The following is a 20,262-nucleotide window of genomic DNA, read 5'->3' as shown; positions in this document are numbered from 1 at the left end:
TTACGCTTCACGTTTTACTTGTTAGTGGGCCACTAGAAATATGTCATGCAGTACGTATTCTAAGAAACACGCTAAACATGAAGACATATGGAAACCATTTTCATTATAGTTTAATTAATGCTCAAATATTAATGTCTTTATTTTAAAATTTCAGATAGAAAACCCTCGATACCTGAGACAGAAGCCCATCCCGGTTACTCTGGTAGGTGAGAATTGCCCTGCGCTTTCCCTGTGGGCACATGTCTTTAAATAATTGTTTAGTTGTTTACAGAAAGTAATGCCAGTCCATATTACAAAGCATAGCCTCTTGTTAATCCTGTCACTTGGAAGTGAATAAATCACTTTTTTTCCTCCAGTGTTTCTGTTATTTGGGCATGAACTTCAGGCAGCTTAGAGTTTACTTTTGGCTACACCAGGCCTGAACAAGTATTGAATGGCTCTTCCTCATTCAACAGATGACTCCGAAATTCAGCCTGAGAAAATCCAGCAGTCTCCACGATGACCAGTTACTCTCCCGCATGCATGAGAAAGAGGTAGGATCGCGATGTTTCTGGCGTGTCTAATCTATGCACGCAGTTTTCATGTTTTGTGTAACACGAGTTTTCAGGTCCTAGTTAGAGTAACAGATGCCTGGTAGGAAGAGGCCTTTGGTGCAAATATAGAATTCTGGTGCAGGTAAAGGCAGGTCTTCCGTTGTGTTTTCACTGACACTGGAGCATCGTTGCTCTGGAGGGCGTGTTCGTTTCTGCTGTAGAGCAGAGGGATTCCCAGGTGCGCATGTACACATGGCCCCTCTCTTTTGGGTTTCCTTCCCGTTTAGGTCACCACAGAGCAGTGAGGCGGGGTCCCCGTGCTGAGCAGCAGGTTCTCACTCGTTACCAGTTTGATGCACGGTGTCAGCAGTGTACGTACGGCGGTGCTAGCCTTCCAGTTCTTCCCCCACGCCTTTCAGCTGCAGCTGCTGGAGTGATGGCTGCTGACCTCAGTGATTCAGAGGCCCCTTTAGAGCACGCACTGGAGGGCTGCAGGCGTTTGTTTCTTGCCGCACTGCTAGCGCTTTTAAAAAAGCCTGTTGAAATGGAAAGATGTTGCATTCCATAAAAACTTTTTGAGGACAATACTTACATTCAGATGGACCTTCTTTGAAATTCTTGTTCTGAAATTTCTTCTTTCCTTTTAAGAAATTGTCACTTGTTTTTACACATCATTCCAAGTCATTACCAACCATTTTCCCTTTTACTGTTCAGACTGCTTACCATGGAATAGTTACCTCCTGTCTTTTTGAAAATTTCTCTGGTCTTTCGTGACACAGTATTCCTATTCTTTATTGTTACACCTTGGGTTAGGGCTGAGCATACCAGTGTTCCCCACATACGTGTTGAAAGAGAGGATACTTAAAAGTATCCTGTGTTGCACCAGAGATTCATTTCTAAATGTGCATGGCTTTTTTTTTTTTTCGGTACCCTTACATTTTTGATTTTCTTTTTGGTATACTGGTAAAAATATTTGTGGGGTCATTGAGAAGTTTGCATGTAAACATCAACTTACAGCATATCTTAAAATACACCCAGTGTATGTTTTGCCTAAAATAACCCTTTGTGTAGTTACATAGTCGTTTCTGACTATTTTGGGTAAAATTTTTGGTCATTTTTTTTTTTCTTCTAAAATATTTAAGAGTATATGCTGGCTGAGTTGCTCCAGTGTGAGAACTTAAGTCTCTTTTGAAGTAGTATCTGTGATTGTAAAATAATTTTGGGTGTTTATTAAATAAATTTTGTAAAATTAAATAAAATAAAGAAAAATAAAGGTTTTTTATTGCCCAGAGGGGGAAGAAATTTTGTAGAATACAGACATATGTAAAGAAGGAAATAAAATCCCCTATGCATTTAATATATGAAAATGAAAAAGTAGCATTGTGTTGACTTTGATTCTTTTTTTAACATATTCTACAGAATACATGTTATTTTTTCTTTAGAAAATTGAGATGATATAACTTGAGTATTTTTTGTATAACTTGAGTATTTTATGCTACTAAATATTGTTCCTAAGCATTTATTTATTTTTGATGTCCATTCTTTTATTTCTCATATGTGTTTAACATGAGATACATACATCTTTACATGTAAAATTCAGTAACATCAGAACACATTCCTGCCTATTCTTGGCTACAAGCAAATATTGTGAATTATCTCTCTGGCTTTCTCCAGAAAGTTGTCGTTCGGTTGCTAAGCTGTGTCTGACTCTTCGTGCCCCCGGGGACTGCAGCGCCCCCGTCCTCTCTGTCTCTCGTTTTCTCCAGTTCATGTTGATTGAGCTGGTGATGCCATCCAGCCACCTCACCCTCTTCTGTCTGCCTTCAGCCTTTCCCAGCATCAGGATCTTGCCAGTGACTTGGCTGTTGGCATCAGGTGGCCAAAGCACTGGCGTTTCAGCTTCAGCATCAGTCCTTCCAGTGAATATTCAGGGCTGATGCCCTTTAGGACTCACTGCTTTGACCTTCTTGCTGTCCAAGCATTTATTTTTAATGGCTGGATTATAGTCTATATTATAGAATTATCCCCAGTTAATATCCCTATTGTTAGGTATTGAGATTGAGTTTTCACTAATATAAATAATTCTGGAAAAAATGTATCCTCATATCTCTATCTTTATATGCATTCAAATATTTGTATGGGGTAATGAACTATGTCTTACATGGTAAAATTGAAATGATGGATTTCTGTAAGTATAGTAACATTAAAAATTTAACCTCTAAATAAAAATTAATACTTGGAAGTCTTATGAAAATTGTATGTGATTTTAAGATACAAGTAAAGAATGTGTTATATGCAAAACTGAGAATGAATGTAAAAAGGCGGAGGTAATTAGGAGCCACTTGAATGCTAAGGAAAGTGGCAGTTTAGATTGCCTTTGTAAATATAAAGATACTAAGTATATTTTAAATACAGAGCATGGATTTTTAAAAGCTTTTTTCAGTTTTAGGACACAGTTTTTTTTTTTAATATTTTCATTTTTGAAATAGAAACTATTAATCATTAATAGAAAGCTATTCGGGCTTTGTCGGTGCTCCTGAGCCCCGTGTGCGTCTCTCTGCTGAACCTGATGCGGCTCTGCCTGATGGGCAGCCTCGTTGCCCTCCCGACGGGAGACCCGGCGCCCCGGCTCCGGCCGCTGCGGGGGCCGGGCGTCCAGGGCCCGTCTCCAGGCGCTGCGGGGGCCGGGCGTCCAGGGCCCGTCTCCAGGCGCTGCGCTCTTGCACGGCGCTCACCTCTGTGCGCTGTCCTAGTCTCTAACGGTCACACGTTCATGTCAGCTTTCCTTCCATCTACTTTACCCTCATTATATTTGTGCACCTCCCTCCCACTCTTTCTAGAATGGTGCCTGAATAGGTGGAAAAATTTTAAAAGTCCATTTGAAAAAAAAAGTTAAAAACAAGAAAATATCAATCCTGCTTTACTATTTTTGCTGGTTTTCCAGAGATAGTTTTCTAACTTGGACTTTTCCCTACGCTTAAATGCCTAGCTACGCTGTGATGCATTTCGTCATTTTAGAAGGACGGTCTTAGGTCCCCTGGCTGAAGTCACTTTTCTTAGACGCTTACTTGTGGGCCCAAGGGTGGTGGCTTTTCTGTTTTGAAATTCAGCAGACTCTTGCACACCCAGGTTGGACAACCCTGAGGTGTCTTGTGTGTGTTCTCATCCAAAAATGCCTTCACTGTTGCTGGGTCATGTTGTAAAAATAAGAAATAGTTTTGTTTGAGTTAGGTTTATTTTAAAATTAAATAGTAAATATTAAAATTAAATAGTAATATTTATTTTCACATCTGATCACTCTTCAAGGTAATCATTGATAAAAATTTAATATGTTTTCTCTTTAAAAGTTTAAAAATACAAATAATATACTAGATCCTACTCTGCATATTGTTTCATTTTGCTTTTTAAATTCAAACATAATTCTGATGATTTTTATATCAGTAACATGGCTTAATCCTCTTAAATAGTTGCACTGTGCTTTGTTTTATTGATGGCCCATGTTTTATTACTGGAGATTGCTACCGAGGGATTTGGTTATGAAGAATATTTTGCTACAACAAGCCGTGTTTCAAGAATATCCCTGTGTACAGTTGTATGTATTGCACATTTATTCTTAGACCATAAATTCTGTGAACTCTAGTTGCTCAGGATTGCACGTTTCCATTTTTTATTGATATTGACAGATCGCCCTTAGAACAATGCTGCGTCTGCCTGGGGCTGCAGGCATTGGCGAGAGGGAGGCTGATGGCCAGTGGGCGTGAGTGCTCCTTTCTGGAGTGATGAAAGCGCCCTAAGCTGGGCTGGGGCGGCGCTGCGTGATTCTCTGGTGTACTGACAGACACCCAGTTGCGTGCTCTAAGTGGGTGAGTGCTGTAGGTCTCGTCTGTTTATACTCGCACCAACAGTGTGTGAGCAGGTCTGCCTCCCCATTTAATCAGCAGCACTGAATCATAAACGTTTTTGATTATCTGTGAGACAAAAAGTAGTATCTTGTTTTAATATTTGCATTGCTTTTATGATGTGAGAACGGCATGTTTGTGCCTGTCTGCTGTCTTTTTGGGGCCTCCCTGGTGGCTCAGACGGTAAAGCGTCTGCCTGCAATGCGGGAGACCCAGGTTTGATCCCTGGGTCGGGAGGATCCCCTGGAAAGGGCAATGGCAATCCACTCCAGCACTCTTGCCTGGAAAATCCCATGGACGGAGGTGCCTGATAGCCTACAGTCCATGGGGTCACAAAGAGTCAGACACGACCGAGCGACTTCACTCACTTCACTGTCTTTTTAATTTCGCTTTTGTGAACTGTCCTTTATTATGCCTTTCCTTATTTTTGTTAGACTGTTTGTCTTCCTTGTGATTCGTCAGCAGTTTGTATATTAAGGAACTCAGGTCTCTGTCACATATCTCACAGGTGTTTTTCTCTGTATGTCTTTTGATTTATTTCTGTCTTTTTTTTAAATGTATAGAAGTTTTCTTTTCAGTAGGTGGCTCTATCAGCCTTTTCTCTATGGCTTTAGGCTTTTGTATTGTGTAGAAAAGATTTCTTATTCCAAGATTATGAAAAAATTAATTCATATTTTTGTCTCTTTTAAAATCTCTTCTTTGTATTTAAATCTCAGGTCCATTTCACAGGGTTTTACTCTGAGTAGTGATGATAATCTAGATTAATCAGTTCTTAATGTTATGAAATAAAAACTTAGGAGGCTGAGTGCTTAAAGAATGCAGTAAGTGTGGAAAGAACTGAGTGACATGAAGTTCTCTATAGATTACAGAGTTTGTCTGCATTTAATAAATGATTTAATTCTGTTGATGCTTTGGTGAGTTCTGAAATCTTTAATTAGCCTTTGGAAATTAAACTTTATAAAATGCAACTTCCATTTTAAGTGTATAATTGTGTAGAAAATACCTTAGATGTTAAATGAGTAATATTCACAATATTATTTTAATAGAGTTGAAGAACTGTAGTAGTTTTCTTTTGATTGGTAAAAACACACATATACATTATTTTAAGATTAGAAATTTTGTTCAACGTATTTGGCATTATGGGAAGACATGTTTGATGACTGTGACCCTTTATTTTCACCTTAGCCTGTCATTCACAAACATGCTTGGACTTGTCTGCCTTTGTAATTGTTAACACATTTCCTGTGATATCCACATCACAGGACTGTGTGACCTTGAGCACCATCAAGCAGTGTGCTGCTTTTTTTATTTTTTTAGTATTCTTAAAAAAGATTTCTGATATAGATTAAGACATTTGGAAAACCGTTGTCACTGAAAATGAAAGAAGAGAACACAACGAGAGGAGATCAGTTTTCAGAGCAACCATCAGTTTTCAGAGAACAGATGGTAGAAATTGCCCTTTTCGTGAAATAAAATAGAGTATTTCCTTTGAACTTTACCTCCACCCACAGTGAATGTTCCCACCCATTGCCTAAAAGGCTGCCTTGCTTCTTTCTTACACGTAATGCCAATTAGGCATTTTTTCCTTTAGCAAATCTCCTAGTAAAATGTAGAATTTAAATAAATCCAAATGACAAAATCTACAGTCATTGATGTAATAAATGAAAGAATTTATACTTTAAAGCATTTCTTATGAATAGAGCATTCAGAGACTCACAGTCTTACAAGATGTAATAATTATTCAAAGGAAAACCATCGTGGACCACATGCAGGCAAGGGTTAGATCCTGACCGAGACGCCAGCCGCCTGCCGTCCACCTTCTCGTCCACCTCCCCAACAATAACTACCGTCCTCAGGCTCTCGTTGTTTCCCTCCTTTGCTCTTTAAGTTGACTTTGCTACCAATGCCTGCCTTCTTAAGAGTGAAAATACTTTTGTTTGGTGGATTTTAAACTTCCTTTAAATAAAACTAAACTTTTCTACTCAGTAGTATGTGGGTAGCACTCCTGTTAGGCATTCAACTGTAGTTGGTTTCATTTACGGTACTTTCTATCAAATGAATCTGCCACACTTTCTTGCCATTGTGTCGATGAATCTATTCTAATTTTTTACTTTTACAAACAGTAGCCCTGTGAACAGTCTTGTGCGTGTCTCCTGACACTTATGCACATGAGTTTCTTCAGGGCAGTGGTTCTCAGAGTGTGGGCTGTGAACCCTGTGATCCCTAAGATCCATGAGGTCATGAGGTCAAAATTATTTTTGCAATAATTAAAAAAATTTTTTTTTACTGTACTTAAATTTGCATTGACTTTGCACACAGAGTGTTGGGTAAAACTCTGTTCTCACCCACATCAAGGCAGAGGCACCAGATGGCCCCAGTCGGCGTGTTCTTCATTGCCACATGCTCCCAGGGAGAAAATTACCAATCTTACTTAAGAATGTTCTCAGTGAAGCAAGTAGAAAATTATTAATTTTACTAACTCTTGTAACTCAAATACACACCGTCTGGCTAGCTGAGTGACGAAGTAGAACTGTGTATAGAGGGCTTAGGGTGCATATCCAGGCATGTGTCGGAGTACCCGAAGGAAAACCCCAGGGCTTCCTCAGTGATGAACTGTAGTGGCTCCTGCTTATGGGAGGTCATTTTCACTTGATAGAATGACTGAGAGGCAAAATATGGTTATTCAGACTTGGTTATTGGGAGACATTTTCTGGAAAGTGAACAAATTGAGCCTGTCACTTTAAGCAAAACAACTGACCATATTTACTGCTAATGATAGAATTTGACCTTTTAATACAAATTAGAATTTTGGCAACCCTGTATCAGTCACTGTGAGCTTGAGGACTTTCCAATACTAAGACTTTTCCGATGAGATTGGTGATAATATTAACCAGTGTGAGGTTTTGATAGTATGTAATGAAATGTTCAGTATTTGGAAATCTCTGCACCTCATTGAACTGATGTTTTCCAAACAAGTAATGCACGATGTTATAGGATCAGACATGGTAGAAGAGCCGTTCCAAGTTCAGGACGGACCAGCAGACCTACTGTGATAGTGAAAAGCTTGTGTCCACTTACTAAGTCCGTGTAACTTAGGAAACTTAGCACTTGTGAGTGCTGGTTTACTTAGAAGGAATATCTACAGGTATCAAGAAGGGGATTAACACACTCTACAACTACGCATTTATGTAAGGAAACATTTAAGGAAGAACTGTGTTCCAGTATTACATATTACACAGATTCTCTGAGATAATAGAGGGGGATGCTCTTTTCAACTGCTTTTATGAGGCAGACACAACACAGTTAGAACCAAGAACATTTCAAGAAAAAAAATTAAATCCCCTTAAAAATAAAAACACAGTGACTAAGTTCATTGTCAATACATTGAGAAAAGACTTATTTAATGAATGATGCTGGTACAACCTTTCAGTTACTTGAAAGAAAGTAAACTTGGGTCCTTTCCTCTAAAAACAAAAATAAAAATTCTGGATGCACCTGAAACTTAACCTATTAACACCCAGACAAAAAGTTTCAAAACAACAAAAATCTTGACATCAGGTGTTTCTTACCCCAAAGCCTTTCCAAACTCAGAATGAGTAAAAGAAATGATAGAAATAGTTGACTCAAGTGACATAAAGAATTTGTAAGATTAAAAAATATATAAGAAAAAAATCAATAGAAAAATAATCGATTTGGGGAAAATATTAGAGACAGACTGTGAATGTATATACATGCATTAAATTAATAGATAATAAATAAAACCGGCATACCAGGTTTTACTGATCCACAGACAGGAATGTGGGTGGAAACTGTGAAAGGGCCTTCATAGAAGACCAGATTCAGAAGGCCCCAAAGATGTGACGTATTTATATCCTGAATATTCATTGGAAGGACTGATGCTCAAGCTGAAACTCCAGTACTTTGGCCGCCTGATGCGAAGAACTGACTCATTGGAAAAGACCCTGATCCTGGGAAAGATTGAAGGCAGGAGGAGAAGGGGACGATGGTGGATGAGATGGCTGGATGGCATCGATGGACATGAGTTTGGGCAAGCTCCAAGAGTTGGTGATGGACAGGGAAGCCTGGCGTGCTGCAGTCCACGGGGTCGCAAAGAGTCGGACACGACTGAGCGACTGAACTGAACTGACCGGAACGTGTGACAAGGGGCCAACACACAGTAGTTTTCAGGGAAACACACATTAGGATCATAGTGCAATGTCTATTCTTCCAGCAGAAATGTGAATTCGCCTTTAACAGAGGGCAAAATATATCTAGATAATGTGAACCATTGCCATGTCTTTTGAGAACCCACCCTGTAGGGAGTGAAATCCAAGTGTGCTGGGTGCATACACGGGAATGCCTTGCAGTGTTGTTTGTAGTGGAGGCCGAGAAGAAGGTGACTGTGCATTAAGAAGAGTAGGCGAACAGATTTTATTTTCTCCTCATGAAGGAATAGTTGGTACTATTTAAGAAATGAATGAGAACTAGAGCAAGTGTTTTTAGAGGGATTTCCATGAGACATTGTTCAGAGAGAAAGACAAGGTGTAGAAAATACATATTTCTGTGTGTGAAGCATTCATAATAAAGTTATATGTTGCTGAGGGTGTAGCAGTTTAGAGAAGAGAGTCTGCTTGGCACTCGTACGGCAGCGTGGGGCACGTGGGCAGTGTGCTGCTCTGCCATGTCGTGGGGGACCCAGCTGGTGGGCAGCCTGTCCGTCCGCAGCTCACAGCTTCAGTCTCTGCACCTGAGGTCTTGGTTACTCATCCTTCAGAAAGAAAGAGAGGGTCGAGGGAAAGCCGCTTCTGAGAAAACATGTCCATCGCAGTTGCCTGCATCCCCTCTGCCCCGCCAGCCCCCCACCCAGCCCAGGTGGTGGCGTTAATGGGGCCCCAAGGGGAGAAGAGAGGAAGAAATGCCCAGGACCCTCCTGGCCTGTGCCACACAATCCCAGGGATTTGGCAAAATATCACTTCACAGTGACCCTTTCGGGGAGTGCCGTGGGCTGAGCATCGCTGATGAGTCTGTGTTCTTTAGCCTGTAGAATGAGGCTTGTTCAGAAGACTTTTAGTCAACTTGGAGGTGGTCACAGAGTACACCCAGTGTATGAGAGTGGGCAGTGTGATTGCTGGACTCGTGACTGTAAGGTGAATGTGGAAAATGATGCTCTCTTTCATACAGGAGTTTATTTTAATTGTGTACTTTTGAAAAATGGAAAAGTAAATTAATAACATCTTTAAAATATTTTCCTTGAAGTTGGACATGAAAACAAAGCTGATGGAAGCTAAATATCATGAAGAGAAACTTAAACTGCAGCAGAAACACGATGCTGATGTTCAGAAGGTAGGGTGTGTACGGTTCATTATTTTTTTAAAATTGAGTATTTGAAATATTCTAGGTCTCATGACCATCCATCCATTTATTATATTTATGTGCTTATGAGAGTCTAACATAAATGGGACTTGCTAAATTGATATCCTAGCAAAGCTGATCTTTAAACTTCATTTGCTTAGAAAAGTGTATTTATGTGAGTCCTTCTGGTTTACATGGTCTTCAAGTTCTGCTTTATTCCTTCTTACAGCCCTTTACGTTCTATCATTGCTTCTCATTACAGTTGGAATGGGACATCAGCTGTAAATGCTAGAGTTTGTTTGGGGCTGATATTCTTTCGGCCTTCTGGCAATTGCAGTTTCCTTCCTAATTTAAAAAGAACTCTTGAACTTAGTTCCCTTTGGTGTAGCCTGCATGCACCGTGAAGCCAATGTTGGCTTCCTTTCAGTAGCTCGTTGGGAGTTATGCCTTCCAGTATTTCAATTTGTGCTTTAAAGTATAATTCTTCTTCTTAACGGGCACAGCAAAAGTCATCAATCTATAGTTTTTATACCTTATAATTGTATAGCTACATTTTAGTATTGCTTTTTAAAATGTAGTGACATATAAGCGTAATTTTAATATGTGAGTTTGAAACTCATGAGAATGGGTCCACATGGAAACTTGGCATTGTCTGTTTCACAGCTAAGCCTGGGGTGCTGCGCCCGAGAGTCAGGTGACAGAGCTGGAAGGAGGGAGCGGAGCCCGGGGCGTCACGTGGCCTGCTTTCTTCCAGCCCCGCCCCGCCCCGCCCCGCTTTCTTAAGGCTGGAAATGTAGGAGTGTTTAGTCAGGCGTGTACTGGGCTCACCTTCTTGCAAAGCAACAAGAGGGAAACCACTGATTGAAAATTAGAGAAAACTATTGAATCCTTTGACTTTCCCCTTTTCCATTCAGACTTTAAAGGCAAATATTACTTTATCTTCTTACTAGAATTTTACCTAAGTATAAACGGTTAGATAAAAGCAGTTCTCTATCATAAATATGTTAGAGATTCAGTAATATAATTCTGTAATTTCAATAGAGCATAATACATGTCTAAATTGAAAATTTAAAATATTGATGTGTAATATAAATAAATATAGAAATATATTTGGAAAAATGATGGTAATAGAGTTTGAAATAGGCTTTTTGGTATGTCCGTTGCAAAGCTCTATTCTAAGAAAAACATTTAATAGTAGGATCCTTTCCAGGAATTTCTCTTTTAAAATAAATTCTGCATGAAAAAAGAAAGCAGTGCAACTAGTTTGAAATGCCAGGTAAAATATAAATAAAATCTTTGGCCTCATGCCAGGTTTTGCAAGCATGTCCATCAGTTTGCATGTATGGCATTTTCTACGTGTTAGGAATTGGGAAGGAATAAAATTGAAACTGTTTATCTCTTTGCACACACTGTTTTCCTGTTCTGCTTCTTTATGGACATGGAAATCAAACTGCTCCTTTACTTATTTATCAGTGTTCTTAGAGGTGGGACCAAAACAATGAAAGGTAAAGGAAGATGCTGGCAGTACAAGAACTTGGTCAGACGTGGTGACAACCTGTTTTCAAAACCTGAATTTGCGTGTAGAGGAATATACCGCAACCATAAGAGACGTGGATATTCGTACTTCTGCCTCAGTTGGGTTTTCCTCTTCCCCCTCGGTTAGACATTTCTTTACCCTGCTTGGTAATTTTCCTATACATGGTTTTTCTCCAGTTTTTTTTAAAAGTATTGGATGTACTTAGAAGTATTTAATGATCCATTTAAAAACTTCTGAGAGTATAAATTAATGATGTAAAATGTACAATTTTGGACATGCTTAGAGCTGACTTTTTTGATTCCCAAGAGCAGAAGTAAATGTAAAAGAAGGCTGTCACCCCCTGCGCTCCCGTGTGTCTGGGCGTGCTTGTTGTTGTGTGTGGAAGGGACAGAGGGCCCCGTGCAGGTTCAGGGTGTGCTCGTCTGCAGGCACCTGCCCAGTGCTGGGAGGGGCTGCCCTGTGTGCGTGTCAGGCTTCCGATGCTTCTCTCTGCGACCCGGTGACAGCTTCATCTGTGAGTCATGTTTTAGAAAATCAGCTAATTTAGTATTTACAGTCTCCTTAAGGATTGGTACATGAAAATTTGAAACAGCATATTTCTTTCAGTAATCAATTATTATAGTGTATTTAATGTTTTGTCAATGCACTGAAATATAATTTTTACATCTTTTTTGGGGGGAAGCCACTTACAGGATTAGCTGAGATAGACTTAAAAGAATATTGTGCTCTTTTTAAAAAATTATGTGTTCCATACATAAAATAATATAGTGTACTAAAATATTTTAAATTTGTTTGCAGATTTTAGAAAGAAAGAATAATGAAATAGAAGAAATGAAAACTTTATACAAAAAGAAACAAAATGAAACTGAAGAGACTATTAGAAAACTCGAGAAGAAAGGTGATGTTGTGTATCGTTCATAAACCCTTTAACAACATTCCTGCTTTATGTCAGAGCTGCTGTAAGGCTCAGTTTATTTCTGAATGTAGTGTGAGATAGGAAAGTTTGTATAGGTTTCCTTTGTGGATGTGCTGATGTGAACTTCTGTATGACTTAAGAAAAACCTGCGTGTGTGTGTGTGTGTGTGTGTGTGTGTGTGGTAGCAATGGTGGTTGGTTTGATTAAAGGTTTAGACGAGTCTGTAACTTACTCTTTCTTAATCCTCTCTCTCTTCATTGGACTGGCATGACCATAGGTCAGTCTTAGAATAGAACTTACTGGCTTTCACAAGAGAGTCTAGAGCAATTCTTTGTCTTGGTCTAATAAAAATTCATTCCGTTAGATGTCTGCCTTATGCTCTATAATATATGCTATATTGTGATGGACGGAACATTTAAAAAGTATTCTTCATTTATACTTTCACTATGAAGGAAAAGAAAACAGGAAATCCAGTGTTAAAATGATCATGACTGTAGGTCAAAATCGGAGAAGGCAATGGCACCCCACTCCAGTACTCTTGCCTGGAAAATCCCGTGGATGGAGGAGCCTGGAAGGCTGCAGTCCGTGGGGTCGCTGAGGGTCAGACACGACTGAGCGACTTCACTTTCACTTTTCATGTTCATGCATTGGAGAAGGGAATGGCAACCCACTCCAGTGTTCTTGCCTGGAGAATCCCAGGGACAGGGGAGCCTGGTGGGCTGCCGTCTCTGGGGTCGCACAGAGTTGGACACGACTGAAGCGGCTTAGCAGGAGCAGTAGGTCAAAACATTGAAATGTAGTGGACAGTCATAAGGAGAGTGTTGGAGATATTTGGGGAGGGGGAAAGAACTTCAAAAGTTTTGTAAGATTTAGTTAGTTGCAGAGGAGAGTTCCAGGCACTGGGGTGGGAATGCTGATGTTTGTAAACCGTGGGAAGGAAGATGCAAAACCATTTATCTGGAGTGGAGACCCGCATGTTAAGAGAGAGACTGACAAAGGCTGAGACAGGTGACTTGGCGCCATATGAGCATGACCTTGAATTTCAGATTTAGAAATTTCAAGTTTATCCTGTAGCTGCTGGAGAGTCAGGGAATGTGTTCTGAGAGGTGAGTTTTAGGACTGCATGTTTTTGGTGGAATAGCCTGGTAATATGGTGAAGCTGATTCCCCGTCTGTTATAATAGAGGCAGAATGGAGCAGAGGAGGGAGAGAGAGAGAGAAGGAGGGAGAGAGAGAGGGAAGGGGAGAGAGAGAGGGAGGGGAAGGGAGAGACGAGAGAGGGGAGAAAGATGGAGGGAGGGGGAGAGAGAGGGGGGAGAGAGAGGAGAGGGAGGGGGGGAGAGAGGAGAGGGAGGGGGAGAGAGAGGAGAGAGGGGCAGAGAGGAGAGAGGGGGAGAGAGGAGAGGGAGGGGGAGAGAGGAGGGGGGGGGGAGAGAGGAGAGAGGGGCAGAGAGGAGAGAGGGGGAGAGAGGAGAGGGAGGGGGAGAGGAGAGGGAGGGGGAGAGAGAGGAGAGGGAGGGGGGGAGAGAGGAGAGGGAGGGGGAGAGAGAGGAGAGAGGGGCAGAGAGGAGAGAGGGGGAGAGAGGAGAGGGAGGGGGAGAGAGGAGAGGGAGGGGGAGAGAGGAGAGGGAGGGGGAGAGAGAGGAGAGGGAGGGGGAGAGAGAGGAGAGAGGGGCAGAGAGGAGAGGGAGGGGGAGAGAGGAGAGGGAGGGGGGGAGAGAGGAGAGGGAGGGGGAGAGAGAGGAGAGAGGGGCAGAGAGGAGAGGGAGGGGGAGAGAGGAGAGAGGGGAGAGAGAGGAGAGAGGGGCAGAGAGAGGAGAGAGGGGCAGAGAGGAGAGGGAGGGGGAGAGAGGAGAGAGGGGAGAGAGAGGAGAGAGGGGAGAGAGAGGAGAGGGAGGGGGAGAGAGAGGAGAGAGGGGCAGAGAGGAGAGGGAGGGGGAGAGAGGAGAGAGGGGAGAGAGAGGAGAGAGGGGCAGAGAGGAGAGGGAGGGGGAGAGAGGAGAGAGGGGAGAGAGAGGAGAGAGAGGGGGAGAGAGGAGAGGGAGGGGGGGAGAGAGGAGAGGGAGGGGGAGAGAGGAGAGGGAGGGGGAGAGAGAGGAGAGAGGGGGGAGAGAGAGGAGAGAGGGGCAGAGAGGAGAGGGAGGGGGAGAGAGGAGAGGGAGGGGGGGAGAGAGGAGAGGGAGGGGGAGAGAGGAGAGGGAGGGGGGGAGAGAGGAGAGGGAGGGGCAGAGAGAGGAGAGAGGGGGGAGAGAGAGGAGAGAGGGGCAGAGAGGAGAGGGAGGGGGAGAGAGGAGAGAGAGGAGAGAGGGGCAGAGAGGAGAGGGAGGGGGAGAGAGGAGAGAGGGGAGAGAGAGGAGAGGGAGGGGGGGAGAGAGGAGAGGGAGGGGCAGAGAGGAGAGGGAGGGGAGAGAGGAGAGGGAGGGGAGAGAGAGGTGAGGAGGGGCGAGATCTTCCTTCTTAGCAGACCTGCTCTCAGCACCTGCCATGCCCATCGGCAAGCCTCTCACTCATAAGGCAGTGCGGTTGGAGATGTAATGCATATAAAGTCTGCTCAACTCAAGGACGCTGTGCCTCCATGATGTCATGTGTACGATGATGAGGACCCAGAATATCTCAATAACAGTGGGAGTGGGGAGAGGGAACCTGAGAAGGAAACCCTGCAGCATTTGTGAATGATCCGATGTCAGTGAAGAGGAAGAAGACAGTGGAGAGTCTGTCGTGGAACCGCTCCAAACATCAGTGGCTACATATATTTAAAATCTATTTCTAGGCTTTTGTTTTTACTCTGATTCAAACCAGGCACTTTAAACACTCAAAGAATGTTCAAACTGCCATACAGTTGCACTCATTTCACATGCTAGCAAGGCTGTGTTCAAAATCCTTCAAGCTAGGCTTCAGTAATATGTAAACCGAGAACTTCCAGATGTACAAGCTGGGTTGAACAAAGGCAGAGGAACCAGAGATCAAATTGCCAACATCCATTAGGTCATAGAAAAAGCAAGGAAATTCCAGAAAAAACATCTACTTCTGCTTCATTGACTGGTAAAGCCTTTGTGTAGGTCACAACAAACTGTGGGAAATTCTTAGAGTTGGGAGTGCCAGACCACCTTTCCTGTCTCCTGTATGGTGGTTAAGAAGCAACAGTTAGAACCAGACAGGAAGCAATGGACTGGTTCCACGTTGGGAAAGTAGGGCGTCAAGGCTGTATGCTGTCACCTGCTTATTTAACTTCATGCAGAGCACGTCATGTGAAACGCTGGGCTCGATGACTCACAAGCTGGAATCAAGACTGCTGGAAGAAATGTCAACAACCTCAGATATTCAGATGATACCACCCTGATGGCAGAAAGCAAAGAGGAACTAAAGAGTCTGTTGATGAGGGTGAAAGAGGGGAGTGAGAAAGCTGGCTTAGAACTTAACATTCCAAAAACTATAAGATCATGGCATCTGGTCCCATCACTCCATGGCAAATAGAAGGGGAAAAAGTGGAAATAGTGACAGATATTTTTTGGGGGGGCTCCAAAATCACTGCAGATGGTGCTTGCAGCCACAAAATTAAAAGACACTTGCTCCTTGGGAAGAAAGCTATGATAAATGTAGACAGTGTATTGAAAAGCAGAGACATCATTTTGCCGACAAAGGTCCTTGTAGTCAAGGGTATGGTTTTTCCATTAGTCATGTACAGATGTAAGAGTTGCACCATAAAGAAGGCTGAACGCCAAAGAATTGATGCTTTTGAACTGTGGTGCTGGAGAAGAGTCTTCTGGACTGTAAGGAGATCAAACAGTCTTGAAGGAAATCAACCCTGAATCCTGGTGGCTTAGACAGTAAAGAATCCGCCTGCATTGCAGGAGACCGGGGTTCGATCCCTGGGTCGGGAAGATCCCCTGGAGAAGGGAATGGCTACCCACTCCAGTATTGTTGCCTGGAGAATCCCATGGACAGAGGAGCCTGGAGGGCTATACTTCATGGGGTCACAAAGAGTTGGACACAACTGAGTGACTTACAGTTAAAAACCTTTTTTATTGGAATTCATTGGAAGGACTGATACTGAAGCTCCAATAATTTCGCCACCTGATCTGAAGAGCAGATTCTCTGGAAAAGACCCTGAGGCTGGAAATGACTGAGGGCAGAAGGAGAATGCGGCCGAGGTTGAGACGGCTGGATGGCATCACTGACTCAACGGACACGAGTTTGAGCAAGCTCCGGGAGAAAGTGAAGGACGGGAGCCTGTTCCATGGCGTCACAAAGAGTCGGACGCGTCTGAGCGACTGACACCAATATCAGGTTAACTTGACTCTTCTTCTCACTTAGAGCTGCATTGTTGAGACATAAAAGTGAAAGAAATTTCTATGTAAATGTTTATGAAAAATTTCCTATCTTCCAGTAACTGAATAAGAGCATATTAAGGAAGCTAAGAAAATACTACTTTCAAGCAAATACACAACTGAATTTATTTTGCATCCGGATGACATGAATATGTTGAACAGTTTTCAGTCGAATCAATGACAGTTTAAATCACTTTTAAAAAGAAGATAGAAGTTTGAATGTTTATAAGGCATATGTTTTATGTAACTTAGAGCATGTTTTGCTTCCGTCCCAGTTAACGTTAATGCACCCAGGAGCAGCGGCAGGTTGGAGCGGTAGGTTTCTTTGTCTGTGGGCTTAGCACACAGCGTTTGGGGTACTTGCCTGGGTGCCAGTCTTTTGCTCTGTAGATAAAAAGGTGAAATATCTGTCTCCTCAGTGAAGAAGCAAGTAAACTATTACAGCATGCAGTGCAATAAGGGACTTAGTGTAGAAATCTAGGCAGTTCCCTGGGCCTCGAGGAGAGTGTCATTCTGCCCCTGCAAGAGGAGGAGAGACTGGTTGGTTCCTAAAGGAGGCGTGACTTGAACTGAGACTGATTTGAGCACATAGTATTTCAGCAGGGGAGGAGGGCACTCCAGGTGGATAGGTGGGCGCATCTGGGCAAGAGGACCAAAGGACGTGGATTTATAGATAGGTTGGTTTGTTTACGAGTTGAAACACATGGACGTGGCTGAAGATACGGCCAGAAAGCAGTCAGATCTGAGGAGCCTTTGGGTCTCTGTCTTGTGGGCGGGGAACTGGGAGTTACGTCTGAGGGTCGTGGCGCAGCATCTGCAGGGGAAAGGGCCTCTGCAGAGCGGCGGCGGGCACCCCGCAGGAGAGCTGCGGAGGCCGGCACGGTGTGCGCGCTGTCTGCGCGGCTGCGGAGGTGGGCGTGGAAAAGAGGGAGGCAGAGAGATTTCGGGGGAGAGCACGGAAGACTGCAGGAAGATGCGATGCTCTGTTAACTGGTGCCCTTTGCTTTTTACCAGCAGACTCTTACGTGGCAGCTAGAATTGGTTTAATTACGTTTTCGTCCTTTTTGACAGTTCAGACCCTGGTCCGTGAAGGTCAGGTTATCAGAGAGACCAAAGACAACCAGATTGCGGAGTTGAGAAAGCTCTGTGAGCAGAGCGCAGAGTCTCTGAATAACGACTGGGAGAAAAAGGTGAGCTACAAAAGATGAGATAGTGACGGAGAAACAGAAAGGCTTACACTCTGACGCAACCCACTTAGTTATCAAATAATGGTGTCCACAAAACGTAAAGAAGAGTTTGAAAAAAGTAACAGTGTTCTAGACTACCTAGAAATAGCTGTCGTGTTTTGGTATACTTTTTCTGGAAGTTTAATGGTTTATAAGCTAGTTTTCATTTAGAAAAGTTACTTTTAACAATTCTTGGATTTAATTAAGGCTGTGAAGTTTTGTCAGAGCTAATAGACTTTAAGCAGAATTCATAGGGATATAATAGCAGGATAATTTGGGGGACTTAAATTGTTCAAATTTTGGATGTAAGCCCCTGGATCCTTTCTTTTCTGAAATCTCAAGATGACACAATAGTTGTAGTATAAACTTGTTTTTGGTGCACACAAAATCAGCTGTGGATGGATTATTCTTGGAGGAGCATTTAATTAAGAAAAACATTTTCATTAAATTTAGCAGGGCCAAGAGTAATGTAAAAAATACTTATAATGTTTCATAAAAGTCTTACCTAGTCACACATAGTAGCTACTTTCGGGCTTCCCTGTGGCTCAGCGAAGAAGCTGCCTGCAGTGCAGGAGATGGGGGCTCAATCCCTGGGTGGGGAAGATCCGCTGGAGGAGGGCATGGCAGCCCGCTCCACTGTTCCTGCCTGGAGAGTCCCGTGGACAGAGGAGCCTGCGGGCTGCAGCCCGTGGGGTCGCGGGGGGCAGACAAGACTGAGCACGCACAGGCACTCAGTGCTTTCGCTTAGGAGCTCTTCGCCATTGGCTGAAATTGCAGAATGTACTCACAAGAAGTGAAACACGGTACTTGTCTTGAGTAAGTCGGCCTTGAAGGTCTTCGGTGAACTCCTCCTGCTGACCGTCTCCCAGTGGGTCGAGTTCGAGCATTTTCCTGGGCCCTGCGGGGTGGTTGGAGTGGGTGCTGGGCGGCTGTGTCCTGGGGCCGTGGCTCCAGGGCCGTGCGAGGAGGGCCCCTGTCCAGAGGGCAGACGGAGCGCTCTTCTTCATGCGCTTTCACCTCTTCTGTAAAGTTGCCGTGGCTTTTTTCTGGCTGCTGCAAGTACACATTTCATTATTTAACACCTCATTCAAGACACCGTCCTCTTAAAACCAGGCCAGCAGTGATTGGAAAATACTCTAAAGTATCCGTAAAACGATATAAACTGTAACTTATTTTAACTTCATTAAATGTATCTATAAATGCCAGACACTGGAATGACTATTCCTAGTAATTCTGGGCTCCATCAGGCTTCAGATCTGTGAGCCTGGGCTGGGTGCAGAGGACAGGGGCTAGATTCCGCATTCCCCACCCGCGAAGACGGGTGGGCATCAGGAACCAGAGTCCGGATTCCCCGGCTATGAAGACTGGTGGACAGATGCCCACGAGGCTTGCCGCCTGGGTTTTCCACTTCCTTAGAGGCTGCTCATTGAAAACTGGTTTCCTCACCTTAACTGCATCCATATTTTAGCATTTCACCCAGTTGAGCATGTGTATACAGTCTCCACTAAGATGGCCAGTGTGCACAGACACGGAGTACGCAGTTCTCCCGAGAGCCTGCTTTGGTTTACACAAGCCACCTCATGTCTTCTTAGTGTCCTTTACGGAGTGGATAAAAATAGTTTCTTGTTGGGAGTCAGGGTGAAGGGTAACCATTTTGGACATTACTCTTGTGCAAGATTTCGTGCAAATAAGATGAAAATGCTGAGAGGTAGCAATCCTAGTTGATACAATATTATAAATGCCTTTGTTTTCTGGTGTCAGGCTGGTCCTGCTGCTGCTTACCTGATGCATTCTGTTATCGGATTTATTTACTGTTTCTGCCTGAGGTGGATAATTCCCTTTAATATTTGTTTATCCAATAAAATTTTCAATTGAGGGAAGTAAACAAAAAGTTGTTTCTTAATCATGCTCTTTACATGAATCTTCACTTCGAATATTTTATATCTTTTGTTGTTCAGGTCACCATATAAATAAATAGAGAAATGTAGGAAAACTTTTTTTCTTAATTACGAAATAGTCCATTCTATAACAGTGGTGAAAGAGTCAATTCTTCCCCTCTGCAGCTCCACACCGCTGTAGCAGAAATGGAAAAGGAAAAGTTTGAACTTCAGAAGCGACACACTGAAAATATTCAAGAACTGCTCGAGGACACAAACGTGCGGCTGAACAAAATGGAGGGTGAATACGTGGCACAGATGCAGTCCACAGTACGTCTGCTTCCCCTGTCTGGTCTCTGTGAACTGTCCTCTTCATCTCCCTGTCCTCATGCATCCCTGCTTCCAGAGCGGGCAGAGCGTGGCAAGTGTGTTGTGGAGGTAAAACCCCTCGCCTTCCTTCCCGACTCAGGCTCACACGTGGCAGTGTGTGGCCTCTTCCAGTGGCCGTGGGATTTCCCTTGGGATCGATTGTTGTCAGTTTTTCTCCTTTTTCACCCCTGCAAACATTTATAAAGCTTTCTTCTTGTTTTTTTTT

General features: G+C 43.1%; 1 protein-coding gene across 1 annotated transcript in view; it reads left to right on the top strand.

The window, feature by feature from the left end:
- The window catches only part of CEP112 (centrosomal protein 112), a 320,978-nt gene that overhangs the window by 49,639 nt on the left and 251,077 nt on the right, over nt 1–20,262 (top strand). Inside the window, exons 7-12 of the mRNA XM_052658249.1 lie at nt 155–202; nt 456–533; nt 9,689–9,775; nt 12,120–12,219; nt 17,636–17,754; nt 19,854–19,997. Of these exons, the coding sequence (XP_052514209.1) occupies nt 155–202; nt 456–533; nt 9,689–9,775; nt 12,120–12,219; nt 17,636–17,754; nt 19,854–19,997 (576 nt within the window). The remainder of the gene's footprint in view (nt 1–154; nt 203–455; nt 534–9,688; nt 9,776–12,119; nt 12,220–17,635; nt 17,755–19,853; nt 19,998–20,262) is intronic.

This window comes from Budorcas taxicolor, chromosome 19 (genome assembly GCF_023091745.1).
Source record: "Budorcas taxicolor isolate Tak-1 chromosome 19, Takin1.1, whole genome shotgun sequence".
Classification (NCBI taxonomy): Eukaryota; Metazoa; Chordata; class Mammalia; order Artiodactyla; family Bovidae; genus Budorcas; species Budorcas taxicolor.
This window is presented reverse-complemented; position numbering and strand designations above follow the sequence as displayed.